The sequence below is a fragment of the Cyprinus carpio genome, chromosome B14 (assembly GCF_018340385.1).
Source record: "Cyprinus carpio isolate SPL01 chromosome B14, ASM1834038v1, whole genome shotgun sequence".
Classification (NCBI taxonomy): Eukaryota; Metazoa; Chordata; class Actinopteri; order Cypriniformes; family Cyprinidae; genus Cyprinus; species Cyprinus carpio.
The window spans coordinates 9432510-9447559 of record NC_056610.1 but is presented as its reverse complement, the minus strand read 5'-3'; the positions used below and the strand labels follow the sequence as shown (position 1 = coordinate 9447559).

At 36.4% G+C, this 15050-nt stretch overlaps 1 protein-coding gene and 1 long non-coding RNA gene across 4 annotated transcripts; one reads left to right on the top strand and one right to left on the bottom strand.

The window, feature by feature from the left end:
* The first annotated feature begins 204 nt into the window (after positions 1-204).
* On the top strand, positions 205-10729 carry LOC122139611. Its single transcript, XR_006156417.1, has 3 exons — positions 205-351; positions 10254-10380; positions 10499-10729. It is a non-coding gene; the product is annotated as an uncharacterized LOC122139611 (long non-coding RNA).
* On the bottom strand, positions 7960-13372 carry LOC109068802 (glucosamine-6-phosphate isomerase 2). 3 transcript variants are annotated; one of them, XM_042737984.1, is made up of 7 exons: positions 13235-13372; positions 12763-12925; positions 12496-12597; positions 11907-12089; positions 10918-11102; positions 9946-10120; positions 7960-8893 (listed from the first exon to the last, which is right to left on the bottom strand). In XM_042737984.1, exons 2-7 carry the CDS (start codon positions 12884-12886, stop codon positions 8829-8831), a joined length of 834 nt encoding a protein of 277 aa, XP_042593918.1. In that variant the 5' UTR covers positions 12887-12925; positions 13235-13372; the 3' UTR covers positions 7960-8828. The 3 variants fall into 3 exon arrangements, with proteins under 3 accessions (XP_042593918.1, XP_042593919.1, XP_042593920.1); XM_042737985.1 differs by having other exon boundaries at positions 12763-12963; positions 13235-13362; XM_042737986.1 differs by having other exon boundaries at positions 12763-12948; positions 13235-13330.
* Positions 13373-15050: the final 1678 nt, after the last annotated feature.

The window sequence follows — 15050 nt, the reverse complement described above, 5'->3', positions numbered from 1 at the left end:
GTGTTAATGCCGTTTTTTTTTTTTTTTAAACGCATTATTTTTCACGTAATTTATCTTTATTCTACACCGCTCTGTCCCTTCTCCTATAAACGCGCTGATCATTTCCTGCTTTTATGAAGCCCCTCCCTCTGAAATACGCGATGAGTTCAGAGCGGTTAGCTTGCCCGGTGTGTTGTGATTGGCTAAACTGCCTCTAGTGCGTCTAAACGTCCCGCCCCTCAGCTCAGTGGCATGTGCTCCTGTTGTATTGTAAACATCGTCAATATGGCTTATCAATTTGAGCCCGATTGAGACCCAGAGAATATTAGTGATGAGGATTGTGCAGAACCTGTGCAAGCATGGCTTTTAATGGTATGTTTTTTGTTTGTTGTTGTCTCATACTTTTAGATATGCAGTTATTTTTAAATGCTACTGCTTCTGTTAGCTTTTAATATACAGTTTTTCCCTGATTAAAGCTTTCATACAGTATGGTAACTGCACTCGCGTCCATGTTTAACGCTTCTCATAGCTATTTGAAAATAAGTTTATAAATGGAACAGTTCATTGCTGGAGCTCATCTGATGATCAGAATGAGAGAGAGAGAGAGATGCAGAGCAGGGGGATGCGATGAAAAGGATTGAGAACCGCTGCTTTAGAACATTGATTTAGAAACTTGTGAATCCATTAGAATGATTAGAAGACAGAATGGCAATTCATATATGAATAGATTTTAATTTGCACCCCGAGTTTTCTTTTCCTCTTCTTTAAAGGGATACTCCACACCAAAATGAAAATTTTTTCATTAATCACTTACCCACATGTCGTTCCAAACCCGTAAAAGCTCCGTTCATCTTCGGAACACAATTTAAGATATTTTGGATGAAAACCGGGAGTCAAGGTCCATCAAAGGTATGAAAGTCGTCGTCAGAATACTCCATCTGCCATCAGACGTGCAATCATGTCGTTGACGGGAACCTTTGTGTCTCTCCAAAATCACTGTATTCCTTCGTCAACGGTCTGCTGTGTATGCTCTTCTGTGTCATCCGCGCCACAAGGATGCGCTGTTTCTACGTGTATTTAGCTTTGATTTGAAAGAAAACAGCACATCCTTGTGGCGCGGATGATACAGAAGAGCATACGCAGCATACAGTGATATGGAGAGACAGAGGAGATTGCACGTCTGATGGCAGATGGAGTATTATGGGGGTGTGTTTATTGCCTTTTATAGACCTTGACACTGTTATTTACTTGGCAGTCTATGGGACAGTCACAGGCCTCCCGGTTTTCATCCAAAATATCTTAAATTGTGTTCCAAAGACAAACAAAGCTTTTACGGGTTTGGAACGACATGGGGGTAAGTGATCAATGACAAAATTTTCATTTTGAGGTGGTGTATCCCTTTAAAGAAAATTAACTGGAAATAAAAATAACAACAATTCACAGACCCCTGATTAATGTTCTTTATATATATATATATATATATATATATATATATATATATATATATATATATATATATATAAATAGAAATAGAAATACTCGCATTTCTGGTCTAGAGAGATACTCTCGCAGGTGGAATTTGAGATTATTTGGAGTGCCTGAGACTTTCAAAGAAGATATCAGATCCGAGGTCATTCAAATCTGCAGCAAGACTTATCCCGAGTCCAAGAGCAAGTACCCTGATGTTGTTGACACTGTGCATCTGTTGGGGAGGAGAGGTGACAACACAAAACCTTGCGCCATTATCATGCAGTTCTCCTCACGGGTTATCCACGATGCCTTAAGGAAAGCTGCCAAGAAGTCCCAGTTTCTCAAAGACAACAACCTGCCCTCCGAGAAGATCTGACTTCGCTGGACCGGGAGAGATGGAGGGCTTGTGGCCGAGAGTGAGTGAGGCGAGGGCTGCTGGAAAAATGGCCTATTATGTCGGAGCGTGTGCATTTTTTTAAGGTGTGGAGATTACTTTGTGAGTTCCATCATGAGGATTGTGTACTCTTTTGTAAGATGATGACTGTTAACTGTCACTATGGCGTTTGAGCTATTGTCTATTACAGCTGGACCTTTAAATTGGTCAGTTAAGCTCTGTTCATCTCAGTCAGTTTTGACTTTTTGCCTTTGTTTTGAATCGTGTTAACAGCTGTTCATTGCTGTTCGTTTATTAATGTCAATATCGTTCATTTCTCTTAATGCCTGGGGTCTAAGAAACAATGTGAAGCACAAAGCCCTCTTTTTGTTTGTTAAAAACCATGGATCAGAATTTTGCTTTTTTCAAGAAACCCATTCCACACAGGACAATGTTACATTTTGGAGGTCCCAGTGAGGCAGTGATATATGGATGTCGCACGGCACAGAGCGATCAGCAGGTCTCACCATTTTAAAAAATAAGTTTGCTGGTGAAATTCTACACTTTGTCAGTGATCCCAAGGGTCATTTTCTCTTATTAGTGCTTTCACTTGGTCAGACCATCTCAGTGTTATTTAATGTTTATGGGTACAATTCTTCTATAGAAAATACCACTTTAATGGACAATATCAGTGAAAATATTCAGTACTGGTTAAATAAATACCCCAGTTCTGTTCTTATTTTAGGTGGGGATTTCAATATGTTTTTAAATAGTGATTTAGATAGGTTTTCCCCTAGAGCTGCTTCTATAAGTCCAATTATGAATAATTTAATGTTGCGTTTTTGTGTTGTTGATATATGTAGAGAAATGTATCCACACCAGAGACTCTATATGTGGAGCAGCAAGGACCGTTCTAAGCAGTCCAGAATAGATTACTGGCTCATTTCTCAAAGCCTAGCAAATAGTTGTAAATCAGTCAGCATTCATGCTACACCTCTTACAGATCACAGTGCCGTCTCTATTAGGATTAGTCTTTCTGCATCCCTTAATTTCAGCTCATTTCCTTCTTATTGGAAATTGAACAATTCTCTTCTCCATTTTGAAGATGTTAAGAAGAAGATTACATTATTGATTGAGCAGTACTGGAGAAGAGCTTTAGTGTTAGATTCATACTGTTGCCAGTGGGAGCTGTTGAAGTTTGAAATTAGGAAATGCTTTAGAAAATTTGGTAGTAATTTAGCTAAACTTAAGAGAGCAGAAGAAAATAAGGTGGTGTCTAAAATTGCAATACTTTCATCTAAACCCCCAGAGTTGTTTTCTGAATCTGATAAACTTGAGTATGCTGACCTGCAGTCTAAATTAGATGAGATGTACACTTATAGGGCACAGGGTGCTTATATTAGATCTAGACAAAAATGGCTGGAGAAGGGAGAATGTAACAGCCTAAATTTTCAGATTAGAAAAGAATCGCTTAAGTACTTCACTAATTGAAACTCTTAATATCGAGGGGACGGTCACTAATAATCCTCAGGCAATTGCACATGTCTGTGCTAAATTTTACAGTAATCTGTATAAAAAATTAAAAAAAAACATTTTCGGAAGAGGCAGCCCATACTTTTCTGAAGTCTGTTAATGATTGTAAGACTATCTCAAGAGATGACAGAAATCTCTGTGATAGTGAAATTACTTTATCTGAAGTTAGTAACACAATTCTAGAACTTAAGAACAATAAATCTGCCGGAAAGGATGGGCTTACTGCAGAGTTTTATAAACAATTCTCTAAAGAATTGTCTCCTTTTTTACTTAAGGTTTTTGAAGAAAGTATACAGAATGAGGCTCTCCCCAATAAATCTGCAAGCTTAATTACTTTAATTCCTAAAAAGATTGCTTATTGAAATCCCATTCAGCTAAACAGTGCTTATTATTTTTGCTATTATGTTTAAAAGACTAAAATCTGTATTGGGTTCTGTTATAGATGAGACACAATCTGGTTTTTTGAACAAAAGACACATTGTTAACAATATAAGGTTGATTCTTGATTTATTAGATTATTCAGACTTGATTCAGGAGGACAGTTTCATTCTTTTCTTAGATTTCTATAAGGCTTTCGATTCTTTAGAGCATCAATTTATTATTAATTCTTTAGATAAATTTGGTTTTGGGGATATGTTTTGCAGAGCAATTAAAACCTTTTTAAATTAAAGAATGGAACTTCACCAAGGTTTAGTTTATCCAGAGGAGTGAGACAAGGTTGTCCCCTTTCTCCCTATTTATTTCTTCTTTGTGTGCAGCTGCTGTCAACATTTGTATGTGAAAGTGCTATTCAGGGCATTCGTTTAGCTGATCGAGAAATATTTATTAGTCAATTAGCAGATGACACCTTATTTTTGAGAGATACTTTCCAAATCCCTATATCAATTAATTATATAAAACTGTTCTCTGAAGCTTCAGGTCTTAATCTGAACATAAGTTAAAGTGAATTAATGTCTATTAAAGATTGTACAGCACTCACTATTTATAATATTCCAGTTAAATCTGTAATTACATGTTTAGGCATTATGATAACTAAAAATCAAGATAAAAGATGTGCCTTGAATTTTGATCCGGTTATAATAAAAGCCCAAAGAAGATTCAATGCATGGTTGCAGAGAGACTTGAGCTTGAGAGGCAGAATACTGCTTGCTAAGGCGGAGGGCATCTCCAGGCTTACATACTCTGCACTCTCTCTATGTGTGGACAACAAAATTTGTAAATCAGTTGATAAAATCCTGTTTAATTTTGTTTGGAAAAACAAAATCCATTATGTTAAGAAGTGTGTATTAATGAACACGTATGAGTATGGTGGGTTGAATTTCCTTGATTTCCCTTCTTTGAACAACACTTTCAAAATTAATTGGTTAGTTTTTGTGTAATCCAAACTCAATCTGGAATTTTATCCCCAATTAGTACTTTTCCAGATTAGGTAGTCTCCCTTTCCTATTGATCTGTAATTATAATATTGCTAGAATCCCTTACAATTTATCTAAATTTCACAAACAGGCATTACTTGCATGGTTATTAATCTTTAAGCACAATTTCTCCCCTCACCGGTACTTCATTTGGAACAATCAAGACATTGTATATTGTATCCCAGTTATTTAACTCAGAATGTCTTCTTAAAAGTTACGAAGAATTTTTATGTAAATTTAATTTTCCAGTAACTCCCAAAGTATTCTCCATCGTCATGGACGCTATTCCTAAAGGAGCTGTTATGCTTTTAAGGGACTCTGTTAGATCATCCAGCACTTTATATATTTCTTTTGACCCACTGGAAATCCCAGGAGGAAAACTATGCCTTTTGTCACCTCCTTCATCATGTAACTATAATATTAGATCACTTTTTCAAAAAGAGCTTGTAACAACAACATATGTGATGTCTTATTGGAGGAATGTGGTTGATCATATTGATTGGAAAAAAGTATGGACTCTGTCTTCGAAATACATAATAACTAACAAGGTTTGAGAAATCTCATTCAAATTGTTAGACAGATTTTACCCAGCTAAAGTGTTTTTGAAAAGGTTTAAATCAGACATAGATACAAGCTGTTCTTTTTGTGGTGACCCTAATGAAACTGATACACATATCTTTTGGGATTGTCCTCACACACAGCTATTTTGGATTGAATTTTCCAATGTTATCAATCGCAGTGTGCTCCAGGGTTTCTCTCTGCTTTTTAAGGATGTACTGTTTGGCTTCTTTAATATACAATATATGCTTTAATATACTGTTTACTAAAAAGGTGACAGTGCCAACTACTGGCTACAACTTTACTTAATACAATGTTTTTGGCCGTTTTCACGGATATGTTTAAACACAAATCGTTTTGAAAATGTTGTCGTGTATATGTTAAACTTTTTAAAAACTTGGGGGAAAAACTTTTCGGTTTTTGACTATATCCTTGTCTTGTAAACATAGCCTTAATTTTCCTCCCAATTTCTGCAAATTCATATTCTGAGTCTTGCATTTGTAGTGCACCAAAATGCAATTCTCTGCCTTTTTGAAGAGCCGCAGGGCCATTCAGAAGAATATGTTCTACATCATTGACCGTCGGGTGATGATGAAGTATATTTTCCCTTTTAACGAAATTGTAATGGACTTTTACGACCAACTGAAATCCGTGTCATCAGGATACGCCTGGTGAGCTCATTGTGAAAGAATGAATTAGTGCTCATTAGTAATAAGACTTTTATAAAGCACATTTTAGAAACTCAAGGTTTACAAATACATAATCCATAAAACAAATACATAATCCATGCAGTACTAAGAAAACGGAGGCAAAACAAATAAAAGTGTGAGATGTGTTAGGAAACATTAGAAAAAGATTGTAAATAAGTGAGGTTTCAGTTGTGTTTTGATATCTGGATAGATATGTTTTTTCACTTTGAGTTTCTGGATGAGCTGGATGTCACTTCTGTGAATTTGTTTTCCTGTTGTCCATAGCTTTGATTTACGAGGATGCTGGTTATGAGGCCGCTGATCTGATTAAGATGGACTTCCTCCTCAGTGGGCGGCCAGTGGAAGAACTTGCCACTATCGTTCATAAGCAAGTCTTGATCTTTCATGATACAATTAGTTTTTCTTATATTTCAAGAGGTGTTTATAAGTTATTTGATCATTTAAAGGCAATTAAATACCCAAATCCCTTAAAAATGCGAATATGGCCTTAAAGATCAACAGCTGTTTCGTTTTTTTATTTTTATTTTTCTGAAAAACACAACTGCAGCTGTGTAGTTTGTGTATGATTTGAGCTGGAAATTGGCAGCATCTCGATACCATCTTCTATGTTTGTGATGTGATTACTAAAAAAATAAATGACATAAGCTCGGATTCGTCCTTGTGTTTAGAGACAAAGCGTACAGTGCGGGTAAAGCCATATGTGAGAGACTGAAGAAGTCCATCCCCAGACAGATGTTTGAGATCGCAGTGCAAGCAGCCATCGGCAGCAAGATCATCACTCGAGAAACATAAGTGTGGACGTGTCGTATTGTGCATGTTACTAAGATAATAACTTCAAACCTAAAGTAATAGTTGTCCCAAAAATGAAAATTTGCTTAAAAATGATCTCACCCAAAGGCCATCATTCTCTCTTTTAGAATAAAAGAATATCAAAAGAATGTTCTAGCAAAATGTGTACCTCTTCTCATACTGAAAAATGTTTCTTCTACATTTTTTTAATTAGCTGCTGATTCTTGGTCACGTCTGTCTTTACTAGTACGGTGGTGACATTACCTGAAAAATGAAGCTGCTAAAGAAGCAGGCTGAGGGAAAGAAGAAATTGCGCCGCATTAGAAACACTGACGTCCTAAAAGACGCTTTTATCAACGTTCTTAAAAGAAAGTAGTTCCCTCAGGAACATTATCATAACAGACATCAAATCCTGGGGCCACATGCCAATGTACAGTATGATGATTGATTTAGCAATGCTATTGAAGCTCATATAACTAAGTGATGTTGTTCTGGGAACTTAAAGCAGGTTTGATGAATTCATCTTCATCATGCCGAAACAACATCGCAGTTCTCTCAGGAGTGGATTCAGAGACTGCAAGCTAAGGGTTTTCATTGGAAACGTTTAGACTGAGTGGATGCAGAAGTATTTGGCAGCGCTGTTTTCCTTTGAACACATTTATTTCATTTCCATCAAGCTGCAGAGGTTGCAGTGGTTGTGGATGTAAGGCTGAAAGCAGTCCGGGACATTTTCTGAAACATTTTTGAGTGTTAAGCAGAAATCGGGCGATTCTGACAAGACTATTGCATGTCAGTGTCTTATTTCACCCCATAATTAAAAACATATAAGGATTTTTACTGTGCATATAGATAATTAGCCCTGTTTTTATACTGTTGCAATTAAGCACACCACATTTACAGCTGCTGGCCTTTCAGAAAATAAAAGAAGAAGAGTTTGAATAAAAACTGTACTTTGGTGCTGCACAAATTTTGTTCAATGCAAGGCCGTGACGTTTTTCAGCATTCGCCATTGTCCAAATGATTGAAATGGCCAGTCAATCAAATAAAGGCAGGATTTACTGTTCACAGAAGCCAAGTGACAACTGTTATTTTGAAACACCAAAAACTCAACACAGACTTATCCAGAAAGCAATGAGATGTGCCAATAAAAGCCTTTTTAATATATGAATAAGCAAACATGAAATACACTTTTCCAGCATTTTCCACTGGTTTTACATGCTGCAAGTAACCTGGATTAATTCAAAGACAAGAAAATTGAAATTGAAATTGTATAAAATTACATGTACTTAGTAGGAAATTCTGATCACAGATCAGCTTCCTGTTAACTTGTGTTCATCAGCATATAAGACACTACAAATGATTGGTTATCATAAAACCTGGAGGGTTCGTATGTATAGAGAGAGATCCTAAATTTTGAGAATTTAGGGAAAACTGGTAACATCTAAACAAAAATATTCTCAAAAAAAAAAAAAACACTTTCAATAATTTGCCTTGTAGTAAAAATCCACATTCAAGTCAACTTTAAGTAGCTGTGGGTTATAGTGTGTTAATAAAAAACTGACCATCAGTGAAAACCGTATTTCCTGATTAAACTGCAGTACAGAAGAACTGATGTATTCACTTACTCAGAATGGGTTGTAACAGATGTTTTCTTTCATTAATGATGTGAAGGAGTGTGATAGTGTTATCTAAAACAGTAAACATCAGCTGAAAGGGTTAAAGTAAGAGTGTTTCTTAGTATAATTTCCCTAAAACATTGTCTTTTCTTGTTAATACTGGCCTTAAAGTAGTTTAAGAGTGAATTATGAAAAAGGCTAATACAGAGATTCAGTTGGAGTGTGTGAACATGGCACCATAGGAAAGAAGATTTTTTTTTGTACAACATCTACCTGTTACACTTTATGACCATTCAAAACTGCTGTGGTCCCTGAGACCCACTCATTCACACTTGATGTCATTCCGATTTTTCTGTGGTTTTTCCAGACGTCTCGTCTGGCGCGTTCAGTCAATGTAGTCCTTCACGCTGAGCATCGGCTCAACTAGCTGATTGTGGACGTGCATCAGCCCTGCAGGACAGAAGATCCATCAGTATGTTTAGGAAATCCAGCCCAGCCAAAGATATTAAACCCCCAGGAGAGACCAAAGCCCTTAAGACCGGACAGATCGTGTTTCTGAGAAAAGTGCTTGTGATGGACATTCCAGACGGGTTAAGATCTTGAACCTGCCGTCTTTAGACAGATATTGACCTTGAGACGAGCCAACCACTAAAACCAAGATGAGATCATGAAAAACGATGAAAAGCAAACACACAGCTGCTATATTGGTTTCCTCAGAGGGGAAAGGGATGGCTAAAATTGTGGGGTTGGTAAGATTTTTAAATGTTTTAAAAGACATCTCTTATGTTCACCAAGGCTGCATTTATTTGACGTAAAATACAGTAAAAGCAGCAATCTTGTAAAATATTTTTACAATTTAAAATAACTGTTTTCTATTTGAATATATTTTAAAATGTAATTTATTTTAGTGATGTCAAAGCTGAATTTTTAACATCATTACTCCAGCCTTCAGTGTGATCACATGATCCTTCAGAAGTCATTCGAATATGCTGATTTGATGCTCAAGAAGCATGTTTTTTATTATTATCAATGTTGAAAAAAAATTGCTGCTTAATATTTTTGTGGAAATACTGTAAATGTTGTTCAAGATTTTTTGATAAACCAATTGTTCAAAAGAAGAGCATAATAGAAATCTTTTGTAACATTGTAAATATTGATTTAATGCATCCTTGCTGAATACATGTATTAATTTCTTTTTTTTTTTTAAATTGAACAGTAGTATGCATATGAAACCTGAGGCCATGAGGATGTAAAGAATTCCATGAAGTCACAACAGTAAACATCAATCAAATCCGCACAGAATTTTCAATTGTAAGAGCAAACTGCTAAACAAACCTGAATGAACTTGTTTCTTACCTTTAAACGCTTGTTTTACTAAGTAACTATTTAGTCAATTTACCAGTTCTTTGTTCTTCAAAGAATCTGCTTCTACAGAAGAGCAACTTTCCGTGTATGTGAGTCAAAGATTTGCCCCTCAGGCAGCAGAGAGCTCAGTCACGTACCTTTAAAATACTTCACAGTTTTGACCCTGAGTTCCAGTGTCGCATCTTCATCGCACACAAAAATGGTTCGTGGATGTTGCTGGAAGGCAGATACCGTCCACATGTGGTTCACACCTTCCTCGATGGCTTTATACAGGGCAAAGGCCTTATGAGCCCCTGTGATCAGAATCATGACCTGCAAATCGAGGACAAAAAGATAGTATTGTCTTAAAATGATCATGTTCAGAATGGTGGCTTTCACATGTTGTTCTGAAGGCAAACATATGTCAAAAACTAGTTTAACTTTTTTTTTTTTTTTTTTTTTGCAGGGTACAATGTGACTTGGAAATGTTTAAGGAGATGCACGCTGTCTGTTATAATAATATGATGATGACGATAATCAGGTGACCCAAAGGACATTTTACCCAGCAGCATCCTGTCTGTTAAAGTATTCAGGTATGTTTATATACTTCTTTGTATTTCACATTGAGACACAGACTCCTATTCAATTTAGTGCTATAACAAAAAGAACATTTGTTACTATATAAAAGATAATTATATTTATCAATTGCAGATGACAAACGCTCCAAACAAAAGTGTGTCTGACTGGGACAAAAGGAAGACACTGATATCACAAAGGATGCTATTGAAATTAAGGACAAAAGATGTTGTGTCCATTACACATTCAGTTTCAGCTTCTGGTTCCCACTCAGAGATTTATGTAAAGTTTTACATTTTGAAGTATTAAGAATATTGATGTGGTAAGTAAAATGTTTGCATTGTGATGTTAAATTGATGCCAAATAAATTCCCATTTTAATCACTGAAAATATAATTTCTTTCTTTTTTAGATGCTTTAATCTTTGCAGCTGATCACTTTGTTTTCCTTTCTGAGCTTTATTAATATTTCTAAGCTAATATTTCTAAGAATTAAACTCTTTCAGCTGAATGGTCTCCTCCTTAATATGTGATTTTCCCGTATTCTTTAATTTACCTCTCTGGCATCCATCACTGTTCCTACTCCAACAGTGAGAGTCATGGTGGGCACTTTGGAAAGATCGTTCCCAAAGAAACGAGCATTGGCTACTATGGTGTCTTTGGCCAGGGTCTTCACTCTGGTCCTGGACACAAGACTGGAGCCGGGCTCATTAAAGGCGATGTGCCCATCTGGACCAATGCCTGAAAAAACAAGAGATACAAAATAGAGAAAGATTAATAACAGATGAATGGATGAAAATATGCAATGATTCTGACTATAATAGTAGTTGAGTATTTAAGTAAGTAATGCAAATGACTGAAAACAGGCATTACAGTCGAAATGTGCTTATTTATCATAAAAACTATGTAAAAATTTTCATTTTCTTTTGACAACTCATTAATTATGATTTACCCCAGTAGATTCATAAATTTACCAATCTACTGTGTATGTTGTCATCATGTAACTAACAGCCTAAAGCCTATATCATTTAAACCAGTTTTGTTATCGTTAACAAAAGCCATTAAAAATTTATTATATTAATTGAAATAAATCTGCAATTAAATAAAATATAAATATTAGATAAAAAATTCATACATTTATAAAATCTATACTACAACTGATATAAAAATATTCAATTAACGCTAAATAGAATTTTTTTTTTTAAATATATAAAAAAAGACAATTAGTAAAACTTAAAGTTACAAATATTTAAATAACTGCTAATTCAATATAAATAGTATATAAATAATACTACAATAAAACTGACTAAAATTCTATCAATTATTGCTACAGCAAGCTTAAGAATCAATTCAGTGGCCAACAAACAGACCTTTGATTTTGGAGTTGAATGTGCAATCACCATACAAGCATTACTGACAAAAAGCATTTGTTATTGCAGCAGTTTAACAGTTTTGTGAGTGCAGATTAAGATATTCATCACAAAGCACTGTTACTGGTGTCTTCTCGATTAATCTGTGTCTGGAAAACCAATTTATTGAATGCACCTCCCACAAACAGCTCAATTCCACCGGCAGCAGTAATTTGCTGCTCAAAGGCTGCACACTCGGCCTGCAGGTCGCTGGCGTTGCCGTCCAGTATATGGGTGTTCTGGGGTTCGATGTCAATGTGCTTAAAGAAGTTATTCCACATGTAGGAGTGATAGCTCTCGGGATGATCCCTGGGCAGACCTGAAGACAAATTTAGAAAGATATTATGATGCTGCTTTTAATTCCTACATTCTTTTCTAACACTGCATTCAATTAATGAGAATCATCACTGAGAATAATGGGAATTACAAAAAAAGGTAAACCAACTAGATTCATTACCATGAGAGTTTGATGGAAAACATGCTTTTTTAAAGTCGTGAAAATGTCACAGTGCAACTATAATGTTTATTAAATGTTTTCTGAACTAGACTAGAAAGGGATGAGGATGAAAGGCCAGTGTGTAGACGCTCTTTAACACTGTTGTATGCGTTATCCATGTGTTGTTTTGCTGCATCGGCAGCTCTAGTTCTGCAGTGTTTTGAGAGAGTTTCTGGAGATCTTGCGTACTCAGCACTTTTGTGAGAAGCGATCTGTGCAGTTCACTCACCCACATACTCATCCATGTTAAAGGTCTTCACGAATTTGAAGGACAGGTCTCCATTCTTGTGGTATTCAATCAGCTTCCTATAGCAACCGAGGGGTGTGCTACCTGCAAATCATCAAATTATATAATAATAATCATAATCTTCCTGATATATGGAATTTCCAGATTCTGATATATTTCTGAGAGAAACAGCATATTCATCAAGAAAGACATACATAGGGCAGGACTGGGTTTTATACATTGGGAACTGTTGGGTAAATTTTAGTTCACCTGTTGGAAGTCCTAAAGTGAAGTAGCGGTCAGCAGTGGGTTTGAACTGGACGATCCGGTTCCGGATGTACTTTGCAGCCCATTCGCTGGCCAGATCATAGTCGTCCAGAATCACAAGTCTCATGACTTCTCACAGATAACAGGTCACTGCAACCTTAAGACCCTAAAAATAAAGACAGATCAATACTGGATTGACCAGCACTGACCAATACAGATGATCAAGCAAAGCCCAGACCAGTGAGGAGAAAAACAACCAAGATGCACATTTGCTTTAATAAATATGATCGAATAACATGCACAATGTATAATCAGCATGGCAATATATAACGTTAATCATAACACTGCATATGTTTGCTTTTTAACTTGACATCAAATCCTCTAGCTTTATTTACAACCAGCTGCGTTTTTAAGTGTCGTTAGTTGTCGAATAATGGTTATGGATATATGATGGGTAATAAAATATTTTACTTACAGTGATAAAGCGCAGGATCTCCGCCGCGTCCGGGTGAATGGATACAAGTTTTCTTTGAAAACACTGATCATGTGATCGAGTTCCGGTCATGTGCGCTGACGACACACTTCCGGGTTGCAGCAACTGCCCATGTATGGAGACCGACGAGGCTCTTCTATAATATGAAATAAGCAATGTGCAGTATGAAAGAAATGATAATAAGCATGTAAGATATCGTTTAAAATTGAAAATATGTGAATTAAGAAACATTGGTTTTTTGCATCGTACTGACACTGTTGCTTATTAAAGGAGACATATTGTTTGATCAAAATGTATGTTTTTTTTAGCATTATTTAGTATGACAAAAAATGTTTTGCGTAGCGCAATTTGTAAATGTTGTCCAATTTTCTCTCCGGTCGTTTAATTTCCTTCTTTTCTACTGTGCCTGACCTTGCAGGAGGACCCCAGGGAGACAGACGGCTTTAAGAGAGGAACAGAAGGCGACGGATTGAGGGATGATACTTGCGTGCAGAAGTCTGATTCATTTTTGGCGAATCGGTTCGTTCGGACAGTTCGTTTCAAGCGGTTCAAAAATTGTTCAGTCGATTCGTTTGAGACCACACTGTGAAGTGTTTAAAGAAACAGCGTCTTTATGTGTGATTAAGTAAATATGCATTGATGTTGTCGTGACAGAATTGTTGTATATACATTAAGGACATATATTTGGACAATAACTCTCATATTTTCGGCTCTGTACACCACTGCAATCCAGATTCATTTAAAGGATTAAACAAAAATACGACATAAAATGCTTAGGAATTACAACCATTTCTATACACAATCCCCCATTTTCAGGGGCTCGAATGTAATTGGACAAATAAATATAATCATAAATAAAATGTTAATTTTTAATATGCAATGACTGCCTATAAGTCTGGAATTGATGGGCATCAAAGACTGGGTTTTGTGATGCTTTGCCAGGCCTTTACTGCAGCTGACTGCAGTTTTTGTTTGTTTGTGGGTCTTTCCGTCTTTAGTTTTGTCTTCAGTGAGTGAAATGCATGCTCAGTCAGGTTAATATCAGAAGACTGACTTTGCCATTGCAGAATATTCCACTTTTTTACCTTAAAAAACTGCTGGGTTGCTTTTGCAGTATGTTTAAGGTCATTCCCATTTGTACTATGAAGCACCATCCAATCAGCTTTCGGGTGAATCTGGTCAGAGAGTATATCCCTGTACACTTCAGAATTCATCCGGCTGCTTCTGTCTTCTGTCACGTCATCAATAAACACCAGTAACCCAGTGCCACTGGAAGCCATGCATGCTCATGCATCACACTGCTCCACCATGTTTCACAGATGATGTTGTATGCTTTGAATCATGAGTTGTTCCAAGCCTTCTCCATACTTTTTCTTCCTGTCATTCTGGTCCAAGTTGATATTTCAGCTGTCCAAAGAATGTTTTCCAGAAGTGGTCTGGCTTTTTTAGATGTTTTTTGGCAAAGTCTAATGGCCTTGTTTGCACCTTGTGGTGAACCCTCTGTATCTGCTCTCATGAATCTTCTCTTGATTGTAGACTCTGACAGTGACACGTCTACCTCCTGGAGAGTGTTCTTCTCTTGGCTGGATGTTGTGAAAGGGGTTTTCTTTACCATGGAGAGGATTCTCAGATCATCCACCACTGTTGTTCTCCGTGAATGTCCAGGCCTTTTTATGTTGCTGAGCTCAGTGCATACTTTTGTTTCTCAGAATGTAGGCTACTAAACTGTTGATTTGACCACTCCTAATGTTCCTGCTATCTCTCTGATAGATCAAAGTGTGCACTTTATACCCCTTTG